The sequence below is a fragment of the Xylocopa sonorina genome, chromosome 3 (genome assembly GCF_050948175.1).
Source record: "Xylocopa sonorina isolate GNS202 chromosome 3, iyXylSono1_principal, whole genome shotgun sequence".
Lineage (NCBI taxonomy): Eukaryota > Metazoa > Arthropoda > Insecta > Hymenoptera > Apidae > Xylocopa > Xylocopa sonorina.
Window position 1 is genome coordinate 8,125,018 of NC_135195.1, and position 18,509 is coordinate 8,143,526.

General features: G+C 43.1%; 1 protein-coding gene across 9 annotated transcripts in view; it reads right to left on the reverse strand.

Moving 5' to 3' along the window:
* The window catches only part of Slo2 (slowpoke 2), a 150,331-nt gene that overhangs the window by 57,551 nt on the left and 74,271 nt on the right, over positions 1–18,509 (reverse strand). For 2 of the 9 annotated variants that reach the window (XM_076892433.1, XM_076892432.1), the window contains exon 1: positions 16,465–16,702. The exons of the other annotated variants lie outside the window; for them this stretch is intronic. In XM_076892433.1, the coding sequence (XP_076748548.1) occupies positions 16,465–16,535 (71 nt within the window). In that variant the 5' untranslated portion in view covers positions 16,536–16,702. Of the gene's footprint in view, positions 1–16,464; positions 16,703–18,509 lie in introns of those variants that run through there. 9 annotated transcript variants of the gene reach the window in all.

Genomic DNA, 18,509 nt, shown 5'->3' on the forward strand with positions numbered 1-18,509 from the left:
GGTACCCCGCCTCGTCCTCGTGTATCGTCGCGTTCTTGACGTTAAAAATCTTGTCGAGATAAACCCCGATAAGATTCTCTGCGCCGCGTCGCGATTGTGGAGTGCCGGTTAAAGACAAGTCTTTATCGCGGTCCGTTCTCTTAAAGCATTTCCTCGCTCGTCGGATTTATTGCAGTCGTCTGCGCGCGCCCTAGGATCCTTTTGTTACTGCAGTTGCTGCTGTTCGATCGAACGGTTGTAAATAAGAGGCAGTACATCGAAGGGCGTTATTGACCGGGAATATTTCATCGAGAGTTATTGTCTTCTTTTGTGAGAACTCGACGATGGTGTTGGATTCTTTTAATTGCTTCCCGGGACTTCGGGTATATATTTGTGGATCTGCACAACGTTAGATCACGTTAGAGGAATATGAATTACCGTTAATGGAAATTATCTGGTAATTTTTGTATATGCAGTAGATTCGTTGAATTTCTTGGAAATGGAGAAATGATATTAAATGATATGATGATATGTTGGAGAGTGATAATTGTGATATGAAGAGGCATACTCTTTCCACTCAATTGAACGTTAAAGAGTTACGAAGAATCTTGAAAAAGTACAATACGCCACAGAAATGATCCTTCTCCTCGAATATAATGGATTCGTTACGATCCTCTCAAACGAAGTCCTTCTCATTCGGCTAGAACGCTTGAAACACCTTCGAGGTATTCGTCTCGGAGCGTAGGATATGGATTATTCGAGCGAAGCTGTCGAATCAAATCGTGACGGTTTTTAATGCTTTTAGGCGGGGTGGATTCGAATTTTTAAATGTAAAATTGAACTACGGCTTAACAAACCTCCCTCTTGCGTTCGCGTATCGCGAAGCATCGAAACTGTCGCTTTCCACCCATCAATTTTCCTTCTTTTGTGTCCACTGGACGCATTGAAAAGATAACCGACAAAATTTAATTAAACGTCGCCGGTTTTTCTGGGAATGAAAAATCATAAAATTCTTCTTTCCGTACAACTGGTGGAAAACGATCGCCGTTTTTTGTGGGAAACACTTTTTGCGTTTTCCAATTATCTTCGACAAAAATATCGAATAATAATCGGAATTTTTAAATGGGGTTTCTCTTCCGACCGCGCGCGTTAATTTGGAAATAAATAAACAGTTCGAAGGCTCTACGATATGGTCGTGAAAGCGATGGTAATTATCGATGAAATATTATTCCCTTTTAAATTTATAACACCTGCGTGCGCGCTGCTGGGAATCGAAACGTTAAAAAACAACTGAAGCGTCTCGTGATACGATCTGTACATGATGCTCTACGATCAAAACGCAGAATAGATCAAACACTTCCCGTTATCCTCGAGTAGTTGAACGAGTCTCTGATTTAATCGCAGAAAATGATTTTCGTTAACAAATTTTGAAAGAGATCGAATTTTACAATATTTGGTCAGAGACGAACAAAATGCTGTCAAGTGCAGTACGCGCGATTACAAAAATATTCGGCGGCTCGCGTGTACATTTCCAAGCTTCTGTTCGGCGGTGACAGAAAGTCATGAATGATTAAACGATTTGCCACTGGTTCTCTGGCTTTCGAACTTTTAATTAACAGTTTTCGAGGTATCCAATAGCCGGATAAATTGTATTGACTGAAATGGTTGACTTAATTGGACTGTGAAACACGTAACTCACCGACTGTACAGAATTCATGAAAAAAATCTGGTTGACGTTTATGAAAATAAATTTAGATTTATTGTAGAAACGAATAAATCGTGTTAGCGTTCTATTTTCTCTTTTTTTTTTATATTATTTCAGGAAAATAGAGATATTTCTGTCGAATCATATTTTCATGGATTAGTAACTCGAATGAACGAAAACATTTTTCTTAAATAGATAAAGCAACAAGCAATTAAACATTGGACAACATAAAATTAGCTTATCGTAAGCTAAATTAATAAAATTAGCTTTAAACCGTGTCAAAGAAATTGTACATTCGCAATGTAATTCCGATGGAGGTATCGACGCGAACCAGGGTTAAGCGTACAGAACAAGACGAATTATGAATTGCAATTAGAAGTAGCGTCTGTGCGGTGTAGCTTCTGGACGAGAAATTGTTTGACAATTTTACGTTTCACCTTCTAATTAATGAGTTCTGTTACTAGCAGCGGTAACAAAAGTATTTCTGGGACACGGTACGAGCTCGCGAGGGACAGAGGTAACATTTGAGTGGATCTTTCAAAAGGAAATGGCTCGACAAACAACAAGTGCAATGGCTTTGTTCGCCTAACGAAGTCCATGAATCAAGGTACAATCCCGGTTACGACCTGTGGACCGCGCTGCGAACCTCGCGCACTTATGCGCGTGCTTAAATAATGTATGCCTGGCAATTTGTGTTTCAACGACAGTTGTTGGATTCATTTGGACCCGCCCAATCGGAACGTTAAGAATATGAAGTATCTCGATTTCGAATATTTCCCACTTCTTTTTCTTGCCAGTCGACCATCGTCGTTTAAGAAACAAAAATATTTTACAACAGTCGCCTGGCGACGAGCGAATACAAGTCAGCTTAACATCCAGACGAGAAAAGAAGCGATGAATTTATGTGGAATAATTTTCTATAACATTCTCAAACTTTAAAGCTTCAGCGCGAATCATTTGAATCGCGTCTGCGTTGAAAGAAAATTATTCTCACGGATTATAATCACTTTGCTGGACGAGACGATTGAATAAAGATTGAAGAGAATACGCGTAATCAAGTCGCGAGGAAATTCGAATTCATTCACATTTTAATTCCGACGATAACCTTTAAGAACGTCGCTTTCGATATTTCACTTGGCATTTTTGCACGACTGGAAGCATTCCGTGATTCATTTCTCGACTCTGGTAGGAACGCGAGGTGGAATCGCTTTAGGGATCGTATCCGTTTAAAAGACGGTTTAACTGTCGGCCGATAATTTCACTTACGTGGCCGCAACAGGTGAAACGATCTTATCGAGCTTTTCGTATTCGAAGAAGAAATGAATCACTTTATCGTTCCTATCAAGACTCAACAGTCATTTATCCATCCTTGGCTTATTAGCCCTTTTATCTACGGATGACGCCATGTGGCGTCAAACTGACGTTATGACCCCACTGATAGGATGTTAAGAAAGGATTAATTGCATTTATCGCATCGTACGACTGTATGAAACACGACAAGCACAATGAATCGTATTACATTTATCAAAGTGAAAACAAGCTATACACTTAGTTTAGTTATTCGATTTCGAAGGAAACAGCTATAAAAATTCATTGGTATCAACCAACATCGAAAAATTTAATCTACTAGTACGATTATAAGCGATTGTGATTTTATTTAGAAAAAACGAGTCAAAAGAGATTGGAGCAACAAATGAAATGCATTACGAACGCAACCTTTACCCATTAAAAAGAGAACCTCGGGACTGCAAACGCGACAAAAGAAAGGCGATTTTCAGATGAAATAGAAATTCGTTCCACCGCGCTGACGGTGTTATAAATGGACGAGTTTTTCCATGTTCTTTGCTGGGAAAGGGTAGAGCAGAAGGGTGCGAACGCCAGTGAACGTAGAGAAAAGAAACCTCGAAAATTGGTCCACCCACTATTATGCGCTATGCTTAATATCCTCCAAAATTGTACGAGTGTCAATCACGCGATTATTAGCTTAATAGGAAATACAGCTCGACGGCGAGAAAAGTCATTCCACGTCAATGTAATGATATATATCTACGCGTGTCAAAAAAGCATTTCCAAGACGAGCTTAGGGGGTAAGCAGTTTATTTCTTCTTCCCTTAATGGGTTCTTGCATCTCGATTTTCAGGATACGATAACGATTATAACGAATCGTAATGGTTATTGTACCGATGAGACATTTCTCCGTAGCATTGTTGGATCCGAGTATCGAACCTCATAAATATGAGCAAAAAATGCGAATAAATATCTTCGCATGGACTTTTAGAATTATTCCTCGAATTGTCCAGCAACGATCGCTGAACATTCGATACGCGCGAATCGAGCCTGGCGCAACAAAGAAGCCGTACATTTTCTATTCATCTTAATATTTGCGGAACATGCCAAGAAACTATATTTCACAGGGCGCAACACAAAAGCAGCGCGTTTCTCGCCGTCAAATAAGTCATTTGTCCAACAAAACAGCCGCGTTCTTCCCGGCTGGAAGTTTTATCGAGGTCGCCGCTTAACTGGCCGCAACGGCCGAGCGATTCGAGGCCTCATTCGTGGCATTCACCCCTTAATCACGCTCGCTGGCCCTTTCGCCGTCGAATGGTACGCCTCGACAATTAAACTGATCGATAGCGGCCGGCAGGTGCGAAGAAAAACTCCAGCTTTCGTTTTCACCCGCTTTCGCCCAACCCAATCTTGCCCGCCGGAAAAAAGGGAAGCGGATACCACGAGAGAGCTCGACGGACATCGTGAAATTGGAGGCCAGGCGTTAGCTTCGAGGGAAAACATCCGACGAGAACGCGATTACCGAGCGTAATTTCGAGTGCTCGTTATCGATGCTAACGACAACCGGGGGATAAATCGCCTGAGATGGTAATTAATGGGATTTCAAGTAAGACTGTTCGATGGAAATTATTATGGCGCGGAAGAGTGTCCAGAAACGTTGGGCGAGTAAATGCACTCGCGTAATCCCACGGGGAAAAAGGGATAAACCGATTGCGTTCGTTTCGCGGCGATAAGCTTGTTCTATTCGACTCTCATGGCTGTTTCAAGTGTTTTGAACAATGTTTTTCGAAGCTGTATATACGCCAGGCCTGTTTGTTCGACGTAGCTCGATCAAAGCTTTCGCGGATGCTCTCAACCGTGTTCCAATCGTCTCTGTTGCAATTTTTTGTTTCATTTCGATCGTCACACGATGTACGATGTCGAGACGCTTTTTATTGAGAGAAGGCTCTTTTAGTTTCTTAGTTCGCTGAATTATTCAACGAATTTGTGAAATATATAGAGGCTGCAAGATACATTGTAACCACGATTACGTTTATTAATCTGTATTGTGCATTATACGATACAGATCTTTCAGAGATTCGTGAATCTACGAATCATGCGATCGATCATTCATCTTCGAGATTTATTTCACGTGTAATATATAACGCATATTCCAAGGAATTTATTACACGCGTCGTTCAATTTGAAGCTCGCGTTGAATAATTTACAAAATAATCGGATTTCCATGTTTGAAGTCCGTATCGAATTTCATCAAAAATATTGCCGCACGCCACGTGTTTGTGTTGACACGTCCAAATTGGCAAGCGTTACGTACATAAGGTATATTCTGCATGCACAGTGCGTTTTACACTAAACGATAGTAAATCGAAACTAGGGCGATGTGAAATGGTGAAACCAGACATTGTAATTAGATAAAAGGTCTGATCTTATCTACTTAAAAATATCGTATAAGAAATCACGTTAGACAGGCTGTTGAAAACGATCAACCATCTTTTTGAATATTGACAATTTCGAGGGAAAAGTACTGAGTTTACTGAGATAAAGCAAGGAAAAGAGAGAAAGAGAAGATGTGAAGTTTATAAAATCATATACAAGTTTCCAGTAGATTTATAGCGTATCGTATACAGGGATCACGTGATGTGAAACAGAAAAATTAATGAAAGACTTCCTACCAAGAGTTTCGAGTGGAAGCACTCGCGGCTCATCTAAATTTACGTTTGTTTCGAAGAGATCCGCGTAATCCAATAAGCAAACAGGAGGATTTCAGTGTTGTTTATCTTTCGAGTAACGTCAATACCATGATTAACTGTACAAACGGTTTTAAGAAACTATAAATACGATCTTTTCGTCAAAATTCATGACGATCAATGTATCTGACGATGAAGTACGAAAAATCAACGTAGGGAAGCTGCGTATGCGTTAATACTAAAAGAAGAATGTCTAAAGACGTTCTCTTTACAACGTTGTACAAGCTCTCGTGAATCGAATAACATTTGTACCAGACGATAACTTAAAGGTGCATGTGGGTTCAAACGAGAGCACTGTTTCTGGCTCTGCTGGCCTCTTCAACAGAAACGCGTGGCAACAGTCGCCCAACGAGAAATAATGGCCGTAGAGAGAGCCATTACCAATTGGACGGCCGCGCAATAGATAGAGCTACTTCCGATTGAAACATCGGACCACGCACTTTTGTTAGCGATGCTAGCAGAGCTGCACTCTCTGCAGCTAAATTTATTACAATTTTTTTAAGACATGCATTTACTAATTTTGATAAATTGGACTCTGGAAGGGGAGTCTCGAACGTTAATACTGTCATAGACGAATGTCATGCAATTTTCATTAAAGCTTAGCTCTTAATGCTCTTAAATCAAAAGCCTCAATCTCTATAAATATTCTCAGCGAGAAATCAGCGGGTCTTCCATTAAAATTCGGACGCTGCAAGATACATCACAGAGGACGAGGCTCGCGACGTTCGTCGCGCGGCGTCGCGAACCCAAATCTTCGGTCGGAATTCCTCGATAATCTATCCAATTCCCCGATCTCCTCTCCCAGAAATGGCAAAAGTAAATCTGCGCCGTTGGCCGCGCAACGAAAGCCCGTGGGAAAGGTCGAGCAACGAAGGAAGTAATTACACCGCTCTCGAGAACCAGGATGATATCGGAGGGACGCGGCGAGCGAGACCCGTTCAACTTAAACGGACACATGATACACGATAAAAGCAATTTCACACTGAATGTTTTCCAGCCGGTTCTATCGCTGCGTGAAAAATGCCCGACAGCCAGCGAAATATTATTGCACGTCCATGTGTTTGTATATCGGCGTGGACGGTAATTTTCCCGCGCGCAAATTGATCTCGCTCCCCCTTTGGTACTCTGTTCGCTCCATATTGCGCGATATCTGCCTCGTGTGGCCATCAACCAACGATTGTCTCATATACGCGCCGCATTTAATATTCTGAAACGCTTGGAGAAGAAGACGAGTAGGTCGCGAAATGTATCGAGGCGATCAGGTAATTCACCGCTCGCAGCTACGAACTTTGCATAGGATGAAATATTGTTCCTTACGAGCGTCTTCGATTCATTGGCAATCGACTCGTGAACTTGGTTCCATTCCAGTTTACAGACTGTCGACGCGAAGCAGGTTCAAAGCTCGCGAGACACGGGGGACCGTCTCGCTTGTGATCTGCAACACGCTGCATCGACGCTACGGCAATTAAACGTTCGGCGGCGGACCGGGTTGATCGCCTGTCGCTTTTACGATCAATTTGCTATTCCGTTCGACGAGTCGATGGTCGACAGACGGCCTCGACGTTCGGCCGTGTTTCATTAGCGGTGCGCCAAAACCGGTTGCGCATCGGCTCCCGTGAAAATACCAGCCGGTAACAGGTATTGCGATGGAACAAGGCATTTCGATCAGTGCCAGTCCTTCAACGTCACTACGAGTGCCTTCTGCCACGAGCAGATTCGGCTCGAGACCGAATCGTGCTCGTCCGGTTCATCGTTGCCGCGTCCACGTCGACTCGATTAATCGCGTTTCATGCGATCCGATGATCCGCGATCCTCTGGCTTGCTCCACTCGAGCGAGGAGGAAAAGTAAACGGCTGCGAGAAGTTTCACCGATTTCACGGTCTCGATCGGTTCGCTTCACGTCGCAACGAATTTCCTTCTCTCTGACAGATTTGCAACGTTTTCGAAAGGCGCAGCAAGAGCGCTGCGTCTCGACTGCGTTTGATTGGATTGACAGAGGGCTGTACAGTTTGAATTTCGATTGAACTTGGACATTTCTTTCGCGAAGGAAATTTCAAATTTGCCTTTCGATGAATACGTACACGTAACGGAACAAGAAAAGCTGTTGAATGCGCTGTGCATCGGTGAAATCGAGATATTCATTTGTGTACTGTTTTGTCTCTATGCGTTCTACTCTACAATTACGCTATACAGCATGTATGATCCACCCTGGGGAACCTAAGAAATAAAACAATGGAACGCGGTGCAAAATGGCACGATACCGTATTAGAATTATCAGATCCTGTATCACGTATACAAAAGGAACAAACTAAACTATAATTCATCCGAATCAAACCCCTTTCTTCGGCTACTCCCACTGTTGCACTCCATTTGTACACGTTCAGTTATTTACGCGAATCTACACCCTGCATTAAAATCAATGTTAACCAAGCGCATAATTAAGCCGTGAGCGTTTTCTGGTTCACCTGGGGGGGATATGAAATTTCAACAAAATCGCTACACCAACGTAGAGAACGATGTTGAAAATCAAGATATGCAAATTCAGAGCATTTTCCCTGACCCAAATCAGAAGATTTCGTAATAAAATGAATCTTAACAGGTGTCCAAAGAAAGAACCGATATTATTAAAACAGATATAGATAGCGTGCGAAAAATTGGAACGGTAACCTCGGGATCGATCGTTCAGAGGCGATCAAGCTCACGAAACAAAGAGTACCCAGTTGGCGGGGCTCGTCATCGTAAGGGAGGAGAGACTGTAAAATTTCCTCGGCACGGTTCGTTAAACCCTAGACAGATGTCAATAACGAGCACTTTTTCTGGTTATAATTAAGCCTCCGCAGCGTTTCACCGGTCTCGAGGACGAGCGCGACGATTAAAAGATCCACGCTATCAGCGGGAATAAATCCAACCGGCTTGGAACCGTGGCGTCCCCGCTGGAAACTTTCCTGCAAAGGTCAGACCAGGTGGGAATATTTCCAGAGACCGATAAAGTAAATCTCGGTCGAAAGTCGAGCCGTTTTCTGGCGGCGGATGCAGTTCCGCGTGGGAGCAAGCAGGGACCAACCGTTCTCCGCTCGTTGCTCGCGAATATTTTTCATCGAAGACGCGTATATACTGGCAACGGTATCCGCGATCTCATTTCGACAGGGTTTTTTAATTAATTAAACCCCCAAGCCGAACGTATAGTTCGCGATTTACGATCCGCTGGATTTTGTTGACGTTGCGTTTTAGTCATCCGCTCGAGTCGAGTCGAGTCCAATTTAAACAGCGTTACTTAACGCTTTGTTGACATTCCATTTGGACGAATACAATTGTGCGGTTATTAATTGTAGCGAGGATAATGTGCGTTAGGAGGTCACAATTGAAAGAACGATCACGCTATCGCGTGAATGATCGTGGCTATTCAATAATAATTCAGTTTCTTCCTTCCTTGTTCCTCTTCCGAATCTAATTATTTCTCTCTATCGCGAGTGAATAAAAAATCATTTAAAATTTCTGCTACACTCGCAAGCGAAGGGATGACATCGGGAGAATTTGTTCACGAGTCCTTGCTTGACCATTCAGTCCCTGTGTAATAACACGCCGACCCAACTCAGCTATCAGCGTCCTCTTTTTTCCTCCTTTCCCTTATATCCGCGCGGAATTATGCTGAGCAAAAAGGTTGTAAAAATGCCTTGTTTTGAATACGCCGTAATAAAGTACGTAGTAAAGCAATAACTGCAAACCGTTGTGCGGGGTCTTGATTCTTAAAGGTTGTCGAGTGGGCAGAAATAGTAATTTTCGTGAGAACACACCAGTCTTAATGGTAAATGATATATTGTAGCCCACGCGCGTCAAGGATAAGAAGGAGGATTTGTAACTTATAGGTGGACTTCTTTGAGGGTGAGCTATAACTATATGTGAATCATCGCGCAAAAAAGAGAAACGCAAAGTTCAGTTTTCGGTGGGCGTTGCGTATGAATTTTTTACATACCCTCCTACGCTCGCGAATCCTCTTAAAACAGCTTAGGCTGCAGAGAAGTCAGGGAAATATTTAAGATCGCGTGGAATTATATTGGATTTTAAATTAGGTGATAAATCGACGTATCACATTCTGCACAGTGAAGCATAGATTTTGCACTTTTAGCACGAGTTCAATCACGATATCAGGATTCGAGCTCTCAAGTTTGGCTACACAGTCGATCGTTTTTTAAAGATTACATGTATCTGTATCGAATCCATAAATATTTCTAAACGAAAGCAAATTTGAGATTTGGATTTTCATCCCCAAGGGATCGTGGATGGCTAAAGATTTTAAACTAAAGGGTCATGTGTTAACCGAAAATCGACGTGATATTCTTGCTCCAAAATGAATTAATAATTTCGCCATGACACGTCCAACCTCGAACTCTCCGCAACTTGTCCAACCTGACAACCGTCTTCCCCGAGTTCAGGCGTCCGAGATTTCGTCGCACAGAGTTTCCGTCAATGGACGAATTGTAACTTCGTAACTGCGTTACGCCTAGACCCGGGGCTCGTAACAGGCTCGAATGTCGGGGGTGTACTCGATAGTGTTCGAGCCCATCCAAATTTCATTAGCGGCAAGACTTCCCCTGTCCTGTCAAAGAACCGTGCGATGGCCACGTTCTTAAAACATGATTCGATCAGCGTCCTACACGTTCAATTAGTCGGCTCGAGGCAGGAAATTATCGCTCCGTTGAGATACCATTTAAATTACTTTGATTACCTTGGGCCCAGTGTTGGTCAAATATCGCATCGAATAATTGAACACAACAAACTTGTTATAAATCACGGGAGTCCACAGCTGACTCTGAAATGCGATCGAATAACTCGCGAAACAAACGTTTTCGAAATATTTAGACGTATAAATAGAAAACGTTAGCACGTTTAATGTTTTAACGTTTGGATAACAATGCATTGTAATTATAGATGGAGTATTGCATCGATGCAATAATGTAATTCGACAGATATTACTACGTACCAATGATCGAATCGTATCTTGGAGAAATGTTTTAATTATAATAAATTGTTCCAAGTACAATTAAGAAACGTAACAATTTCTTGGAACGTGTGATATTCGGATCTGTCACTGTTAAGAGCGGCAGTAATTACAAAATTACCAATAACCATCGCGTCAGAAATATAATGCGATCGGTAATAACAATTGTCCATAAGTTCCTCCTTGATTTTCCGCGTCGCAATTTTGATATCCATTGTGTTTTCAATAATTGCTGGGTTATTATTAAAGTATAAACACGTTCGCCACCGGAACCGGTTTTGGTTACATTATCGATTTATATGCGTTACGTCAATATACTGTCGATCCGGTATTCGCGCTACACTTAATTATTCTCGCGACTCCCTATATATGTCTGTCCACTTTCGATAGAAAATTCGTTTATACAGAATTCCATACTCTCTGACGGAAATGTAACAATAAATGTGCTTGATGAGCGGCGGTGAGAAGCGGATGACCGATCGATGTTCATGTATTTTAAATCGTTGCGATCAAAATAGTTAAGGAAAATTAAAAATCTAGTTTTTCGTATAAAAACTTCTCTGCTAGAGCAATTTATGAATTAAGTTAATCTAAGTAGCCTGATCGTCTTGTTATAAAGAAATACAAGGGATTAACGAATTAACCAGACATTGTACAATATATATCACGCGAGAATAATGCAATCGAGAATTTACATTCTAGCACGGTAATTCCTATCAGTCAATCTGTTACACGTATAAGTCCATAACACATTCGGAACATTCTCGTTATTTTTATTACGGTTAAGCTCGTAAAAGCGAACGCGATCAAACCGCGACACGCCCGGGGGTTCGGCGCGAGGCACGTAAGAATGAAACTTGGATAATAGAAGTTGGAGAAGTAACATGGCGCCCGAGCCGGTATAACGAGTCAATTTTCAGCAGGAAAATTGAGACACGACGCGGGACTAATTACCCCCGCGCAGCCTTATTACTCTTTCGAGCGAGAACACCCTCATTGTTTCCATCAATTTATCTTTATCCTTAAACTTCTCGCGTGTAATTCGAGCCACCGTACCGGGCGTTAAACGGCATTTAATTACGCTTAAAAGCCGCGTAATAACTGGAAGCTCGGCAATAGCTAGCCGGGATCGTTGGACGATACTGCGAAACGAACCAACGAAGGGGGTTGCGGCGCGTCCGTCGCGTCGATTCGTAACTTAAGGCTGGATATCGAGTCACGAACGGCTCCTACCCCCTTCGCAGATACGCGAAATGTCACCCTTTGTATGAATAACCGTACGAGCGGCGGAATTACAGCACGGTTAACGGGTTTATGGGCACGTGTAAATGTCACAGTTGTTTCGCTAGCAAAAATCTCGTAAAACCCTGTTGATAACCAATTAAGGGATTTAGGTCATCGAGCGCGTACGGTATTTTCTGAAAATTCCAAAGGCGAGGAAAGGTTGTAAAGCAAGACGCGCGTTAAGTGTCACGGGATATTCTTTATGGTGTTCAGACGTAATTCCTCGAATAAAAACAGGATTCAAGTATCACTGGAAGAACTTTGTAAATACGATACAACGTTTTAACCATCCTGGTGTAGGTATATTTTGATTGTTTAGCTCGTTAATAAATACGATGAACGTTTACCTGTGCAAGTAACTGGACTTACCGTGAACACTAAAAGCGGAACTTTTACGACTCTCCTCGGATATTTTTCTGCCACGCTACGTTATTTTTACCCTCGACATTCAACGGCTATTAATGAAGTATATTTATTACGAACCACGTTGCGGGTTAGTTGTAAATCACGCGGTATTGTTATACGAATTAAACGCCAAGCACAATGTCAATGTGTATAATGGCGAGTGGCATACAGCACATACACACCCTTTAGTTAGCCAGACCCACAAATTCAGAATTAGGATTGCGTATCAAATATTTACCGACCACTTGTCCAAGAGTTGTCCAGAGGACCGCGAGAATCGCGGTCACTCAAGCTTCGCGAGCAATCTTTGGAGAACGGGTACCACGTCTCCCTCGAATCTTAATTAATAAATTTCCAGCGTTCACTTGCGGCTATCGCAAACGGGGGAGCAATGGCGGATAAGGGTATCACGCTTGATTTATAAATTTTTCATTTCGCGCGAAGGTTGCTGATTCGATACGAGTCCTGCGTTCCTTGAGAAATGGTTATAGTTATCGTTGGCACTTCGAGGAGCGGGGAAGATAAATGATACGTGACCACAGAAACGGACATCGTAAAACTTTCTATCGTTGCGTAGGGAATTGTAAATCTCTGGCGATGAAGATTCTATTTCTGACTGGAAGGGGTGCTGGAATTGTCGGTTTGACATTTGCACGCGCACATGGAATACGAAAGTCAAGCGCGCGATGTCGCATTGTCCTGAACTTGGGGAAAAAATCAACATCGCGACTGAAAATCACGTGAACACAATTTAGTTGCACAGGAACATTTGAAATAAATGTTTGAAAAATGAATAGAACGGAGGGCGCAAGATCGATGTTACCGTTTCAACCCCTCATAACCATTGCAGTCTATATTTCAAATCCTACGCAGGATAGGGGTCATGAAAAGTATATTGCGAGCTTTTGTTGTACATTGTAAAATATTGTTACGGTCGATCAGTTGAAATTTCGAACGAACAACGCTTGACAATTATGTTGTCCTCGTGTCAGTGAATTATGTAATAATTCACCCCCAGGATGTCAGATAATGATTTTCAACGCGAGCAAAGGTTAATCGTAACAAACCCAATCACAGTCACCCTTGCTAATCAGTAACACTAAATCCAATCACAATTCTACACATTTGATCGATGGTACCTATCATTCATCAATTGGCTGGAAGCTACATCAACCATAAATTGCATTCGATTATGGATTTCCACTATCTACATTTCTATCGTAACGCAACTTACAACTGGAACCTTGTATTTGTAACATCGAATTATTGAACTTGTTCGACGTTAATGTAAAAAAACGGAATAAGCGTTGAGAGAACCATTGTAAATTTTACATAAATCAATTAATTCAGGACAAAATTATGGTGGACATAAATTGTTAATAAGTAATAATGCGCGCTTACAATTAACCTAATGGTAAAAACCCATTAAGCCAGTGCTGTATGAATGCCCACGTGCGGTCATATAAGATTTCACACTGTTTTATAGACTTTTGCCATTAGTGCGCACATACTTAATGAATTTTCAAAGCCGTTTTCCCGCTATGAAGAGGCTCAGGCTTTTCAGCGAGTCAACCCTTAACATGAAAGTTAAATTCAAAAATTATTCGAACAGCCTGTATCATGTTTAGCCTTGGCGATGAACGTTCAACAGTACTTCAAGATCTACAATCGAAATCAAATGTTTCGACTTTCGTTATTATTTCACTAGACGTGGCAAGGATTTGGAAACTTTCGAAGGAACGGTTGCACGTGTGCCTGGTTCTTAACCGAAACCCCTGTCGTACGCGTGGAGGGCTGGAACTTTTCGATTTCGCTGTTCTAAGAATCGGGGCTGACGAAGTTGCTCGCGTGGGAGGTTCAACGACGCAGGGGCATGTAAATCGAATAGGAGAACCACGCGACTGGAAATTGGACGCGTAAACGACGCGACTGAAAAATGACGCGAGACTCGTCGATAAAAAACGGATTATTGGCAATTGAATTCGTCGCGTATTGAAATCCGTAACGGGGACGGGCGTCGAGCAACGTTCGCCTGCATCGAACGCGAATAACCGATCCGTCGTGATCAAAGTCGTCGCATCCTCGACGCTGTCGGAAGGAGAACGTAGGGGGATGTTCCTCCTTCCGAGTTCGAGACTGGTCGACGGGAAAAAAATTCTGCTTCTGAGATCGAGCGTAATGCAACGGTTGGGTGGAGCCGGGTGATTAATTGTTCCGTGGCGGAAGGATTGTTTTAAATTCAACCTGCGTTCGGGAGGGATGAAACGGGGCGACGGGGATCGACCGTTTTGAACTCGTTACATTTTTTCAACGCGCTACCTTTCTTTCATATTCTTCGCCGTTGTGGTGGCGTGGAATTTCTTCAGTCAGCTGGTTGATTAAAATATTTAGGTTAGATATTTATCAGACGTTTATGATTCTGATGTATGCAGGTGTTCCGTTGATGCATGCATTACCACTTCTAATTACTTCAAGGATGAAGCTTATTACAGAAAGTAAGTAAATGCTCTGTATTAATTAAATTAGAGTTGGTAAGGTTGATGATGCTGAAATAATTAAACTACTTATTATAATTATAGCCATTTGCAATGCTGATCGCTCCTATGGTAATATCCCGTAATTTCCCCCGGTTTAAATTATTATCTAATAATCGATATTCATCGACTGCCGGTTAAAGTCGCTATGAATATTGCGGTGTTAATAAATTGAAAGGAAAACGTGAAGATCGAAATATAAAGAATGCCATGAATTCAAATAGCTGATGCATCTATATCGAGGCATATCTATTATAATGAATATCGATTTTAAGAATCTCTCGCAGATATCTCTGAAAAGGTTAGACACATCCCACAGGACCTTGCATAATTCCCGCCCAACCCAGATCTAAACATAGATACATCCAATTTTGCACAATTTCCCGTACGAAAAGGAAGCAACGACAGAAAATCGAATAATTCGCTGTCGCGATAACAGTTCTCTTTCGAACGAACGTTCCGAAAGAGTCGATTCGAGAGAGAAGTCATCCGAAATGTTGATCGAGAGAATCGACGAAAGAGGTTACGCGAGTCGCGCGTTTCAGCCTCGCGAAACGCGTTTCACTTTTACAATAGTTCGCGTTAATTAATACGCGAATGAATAGGGATTCGTTAATTAGCGCGCGACAGAATCGAAACAATCTTGCTTGAAATTTGCGTCGCAACTCGCAGCTTCGTAGGATTTACCAAAGGAAGAAAAATCACGTCGACGTTAGCTCGCGTGAAATATGCGATCGCGGTCTCATTTCGATACTCATATTTCATCGACAGCTTCCTAAACGTTATCCCGAGTTACGCTTTTCCCGTGGTATAACAGGCTGCGCTGTCGGAATGTAATTTTCCGTGCGCTGCATTACTAATAAATGAACAACGAAGGGGGAAAAACGCACGTCCCCTGCTCTAACAGCGGAAGAAATACGAACGGTATGCACATCAGGCGTTTTTCCATCGACTTTCCATAGAAGAAAACAGATTGTTCCGTAATTAGATTGACACTGTCCTACTGTAAAAAGTAATCCCGCTTAAACTGCGAGCCGGCTCGTGTAACCGATAAAAATCCTGCGACTGATACAATCTACGGGCAAATTTACGCTTTTTGTCTCGTAAGATCGGAGAAATACGTCTGGATCAGACACGCGTCCTGGTAATAAGAAATTTTTACGCGAGCGACGAGAGAGAAATAACAATTCGCGCAATATATACGCACGTAGAAGTGAAACAGAATTGAAAACTGCGAGCTTTCATACGAATCGAACTTCTAGGACGAGAGTTAATTCAAATCAAGCATCCTTTCAGTCAAAAAAGTATTTTTCAGCCACTAAGGACAACGTAAAATACAAAACAATGTATCGAACTGAAGTTGACTCGATAACTCATCGATTTCCCTGAGAAAGCATCGCTTCTAACGAAGACGCGACGCTTGCGGTGTGGATCATGAATCCCGCTTAAACGCGGGAGCCATTTAAAACGGGCTAATCCCATAATGGAGAATCCTGTCTGACATAATTTATCGTTCTCTACTACCTTGGTATTCTGTCATAGCTGTCCCAGCTGGTAAGACAGTTGTAACTGCTGTATCTGCTGGAGGTCGTCATAGCTAGTGCCTGGCTCGATCACACATGCCGAGTTACTTCGCAGGTTGTTGGCGTCGATCCTCGCCCTCTTCCCATCGGCGGCGTACACTATTCGATTCACCAGTTAGTCACTAGGATTCTCTCATGATTTCTCTCACTCGCGAACAGTTCAGTCTCGCGTAACCATGCTTCTGTCTTCTGTCTTCCTTTCTTCTTCTTCTTCTTCTTCTTCTTAGACTCACTCGAACGATCACGGAGAGAGTGTTCGCGCGGCTGTTCCTCGCGACGAGGTACAAACAACACTAGTTTACAGAACGGACACTTAACGATACAGGTAGATGCTGCCTCTAGCACGTTCTAGGAAACATTCTCGCCCACGGGGATAGTTCGACCGATGGAATCGTAAATAATAACACGGCTCGTCGACCCGTTCTAGGTAACGCGCACAAAAGAAGAGATCGACGAGACACAGTGGTTACGCACGATAATAACTAACGATAAGTCACTATTAGTTGGACCGCGACGATAAGGATCGTTTTCTACGAAGTTGGACCACGCTTACTTTTCTCTCGCCACTCTCGTTACGGTTAAAACGGTAAACGTCGATTATTATTCTACGCTTAATTACCAGCCACCATGGACACGGGGCGCGTGTCACGCGCCTGTGTTTCTGTGTGTGTGTATTAAAAATACTCTACGTTTTTGGACCCGCCAACCAGCGTGCTCGATAATATCGTAATTAGAAGGGAAACGGTGCGGCCGGTGTTTACTCGCCACGAGCCACGCACCGCCTTCAGGAATTCTTCTCCGTCTTCCTTCCGAGTGTCGCCTTCCACCCGCCCTCCGTCGTCGTCCTCGCGCTTACTTTATTTCGTTAACTCCGTTCAACGGGGTGGGGTACGAACCCGTCGTCACTCGTAATTCTTTGCCCTCCTCTCTATTTCCCTTTTTTTTTTCCTTCCTCTCCTCGCCCTCGAACGTTTCACGCCTCTTTTGCTCTTCGCGCCCTTCTGCTTCTCGCCCGGCTCTCCTCTAATGAAATCTTCTGTTTCGTTGGTATGCCCGAGGGGATGATTGTAATGGATTGTAATGAAGTTAGAAGGAACCACGGACGAAGCGCTCCTGGAAAAAACTACGTCGGGGCACCGGGGAAAATAAAAAATAATGAAACAGCCCCCTTTTCCTCGTCGTCGTGCGCTACCGAGTTGCAAGGCCACGGATGTTACTGCGAGGGAACCGAGAGGAGCATCCTGTACGGGTTCGGATGGCTCGCACTCGGGGATCAAGAATGACGGTGATCGAGAAACATTTTCTAAACAGTCAATCGTTACTATGATACTTCTGATATGTTGAGTTTGCGTATAAATCTTGCTCCACGAACGGGGTGTACGCCGCTTGGTGTGTCAAAAGATACACTTGTCTTCGCTGGGACAACAAACTGGCTCACCGAAATCAGGATACGAAGACGCGACCTCGGGTTCTCCTGGTCCCGCCACAGGATCGTCGAAAAATAATCCGGAATTCTGCCCAACGTGACGATCGATCGACGTCGATCCCTCACCGAACGACACTGTTTTTCTTGCACTGTGCTTGCTTCGTTAAATAAGAACGGCTGGATCGAACTGACAGGAACTGAGAACTTTTCGAATCGTTTCGCAGGTCTTCCTCGCAGGTGAAAAAGCAACGAATCCCAACGGTTGGCTCGAGTCGAAAGAAACGGCAAGAAGTGACGGTTCAGCGTGCGTTCAACGGCGTTCAACTCGTCTGTGAAAGTTGCTCGATACGATCGACGACGGACAGGTGGTCGAGGATCACGGCCGTTCGTGGTCACGGTGATTGTTCAGGTCGAGGCAACGGCATTTTCTCTTGAGGTACCGCATCTTTTTGAACGTCTGGCGTGTCGCGAGTCTGCGGGCAGTTTCAAGCGGAAACGCGGCGCTCTCGGGGTTTCATTAGCCCGCCGTAGAGGCATCGAGAGGTTGCCGCGCTGGCAGC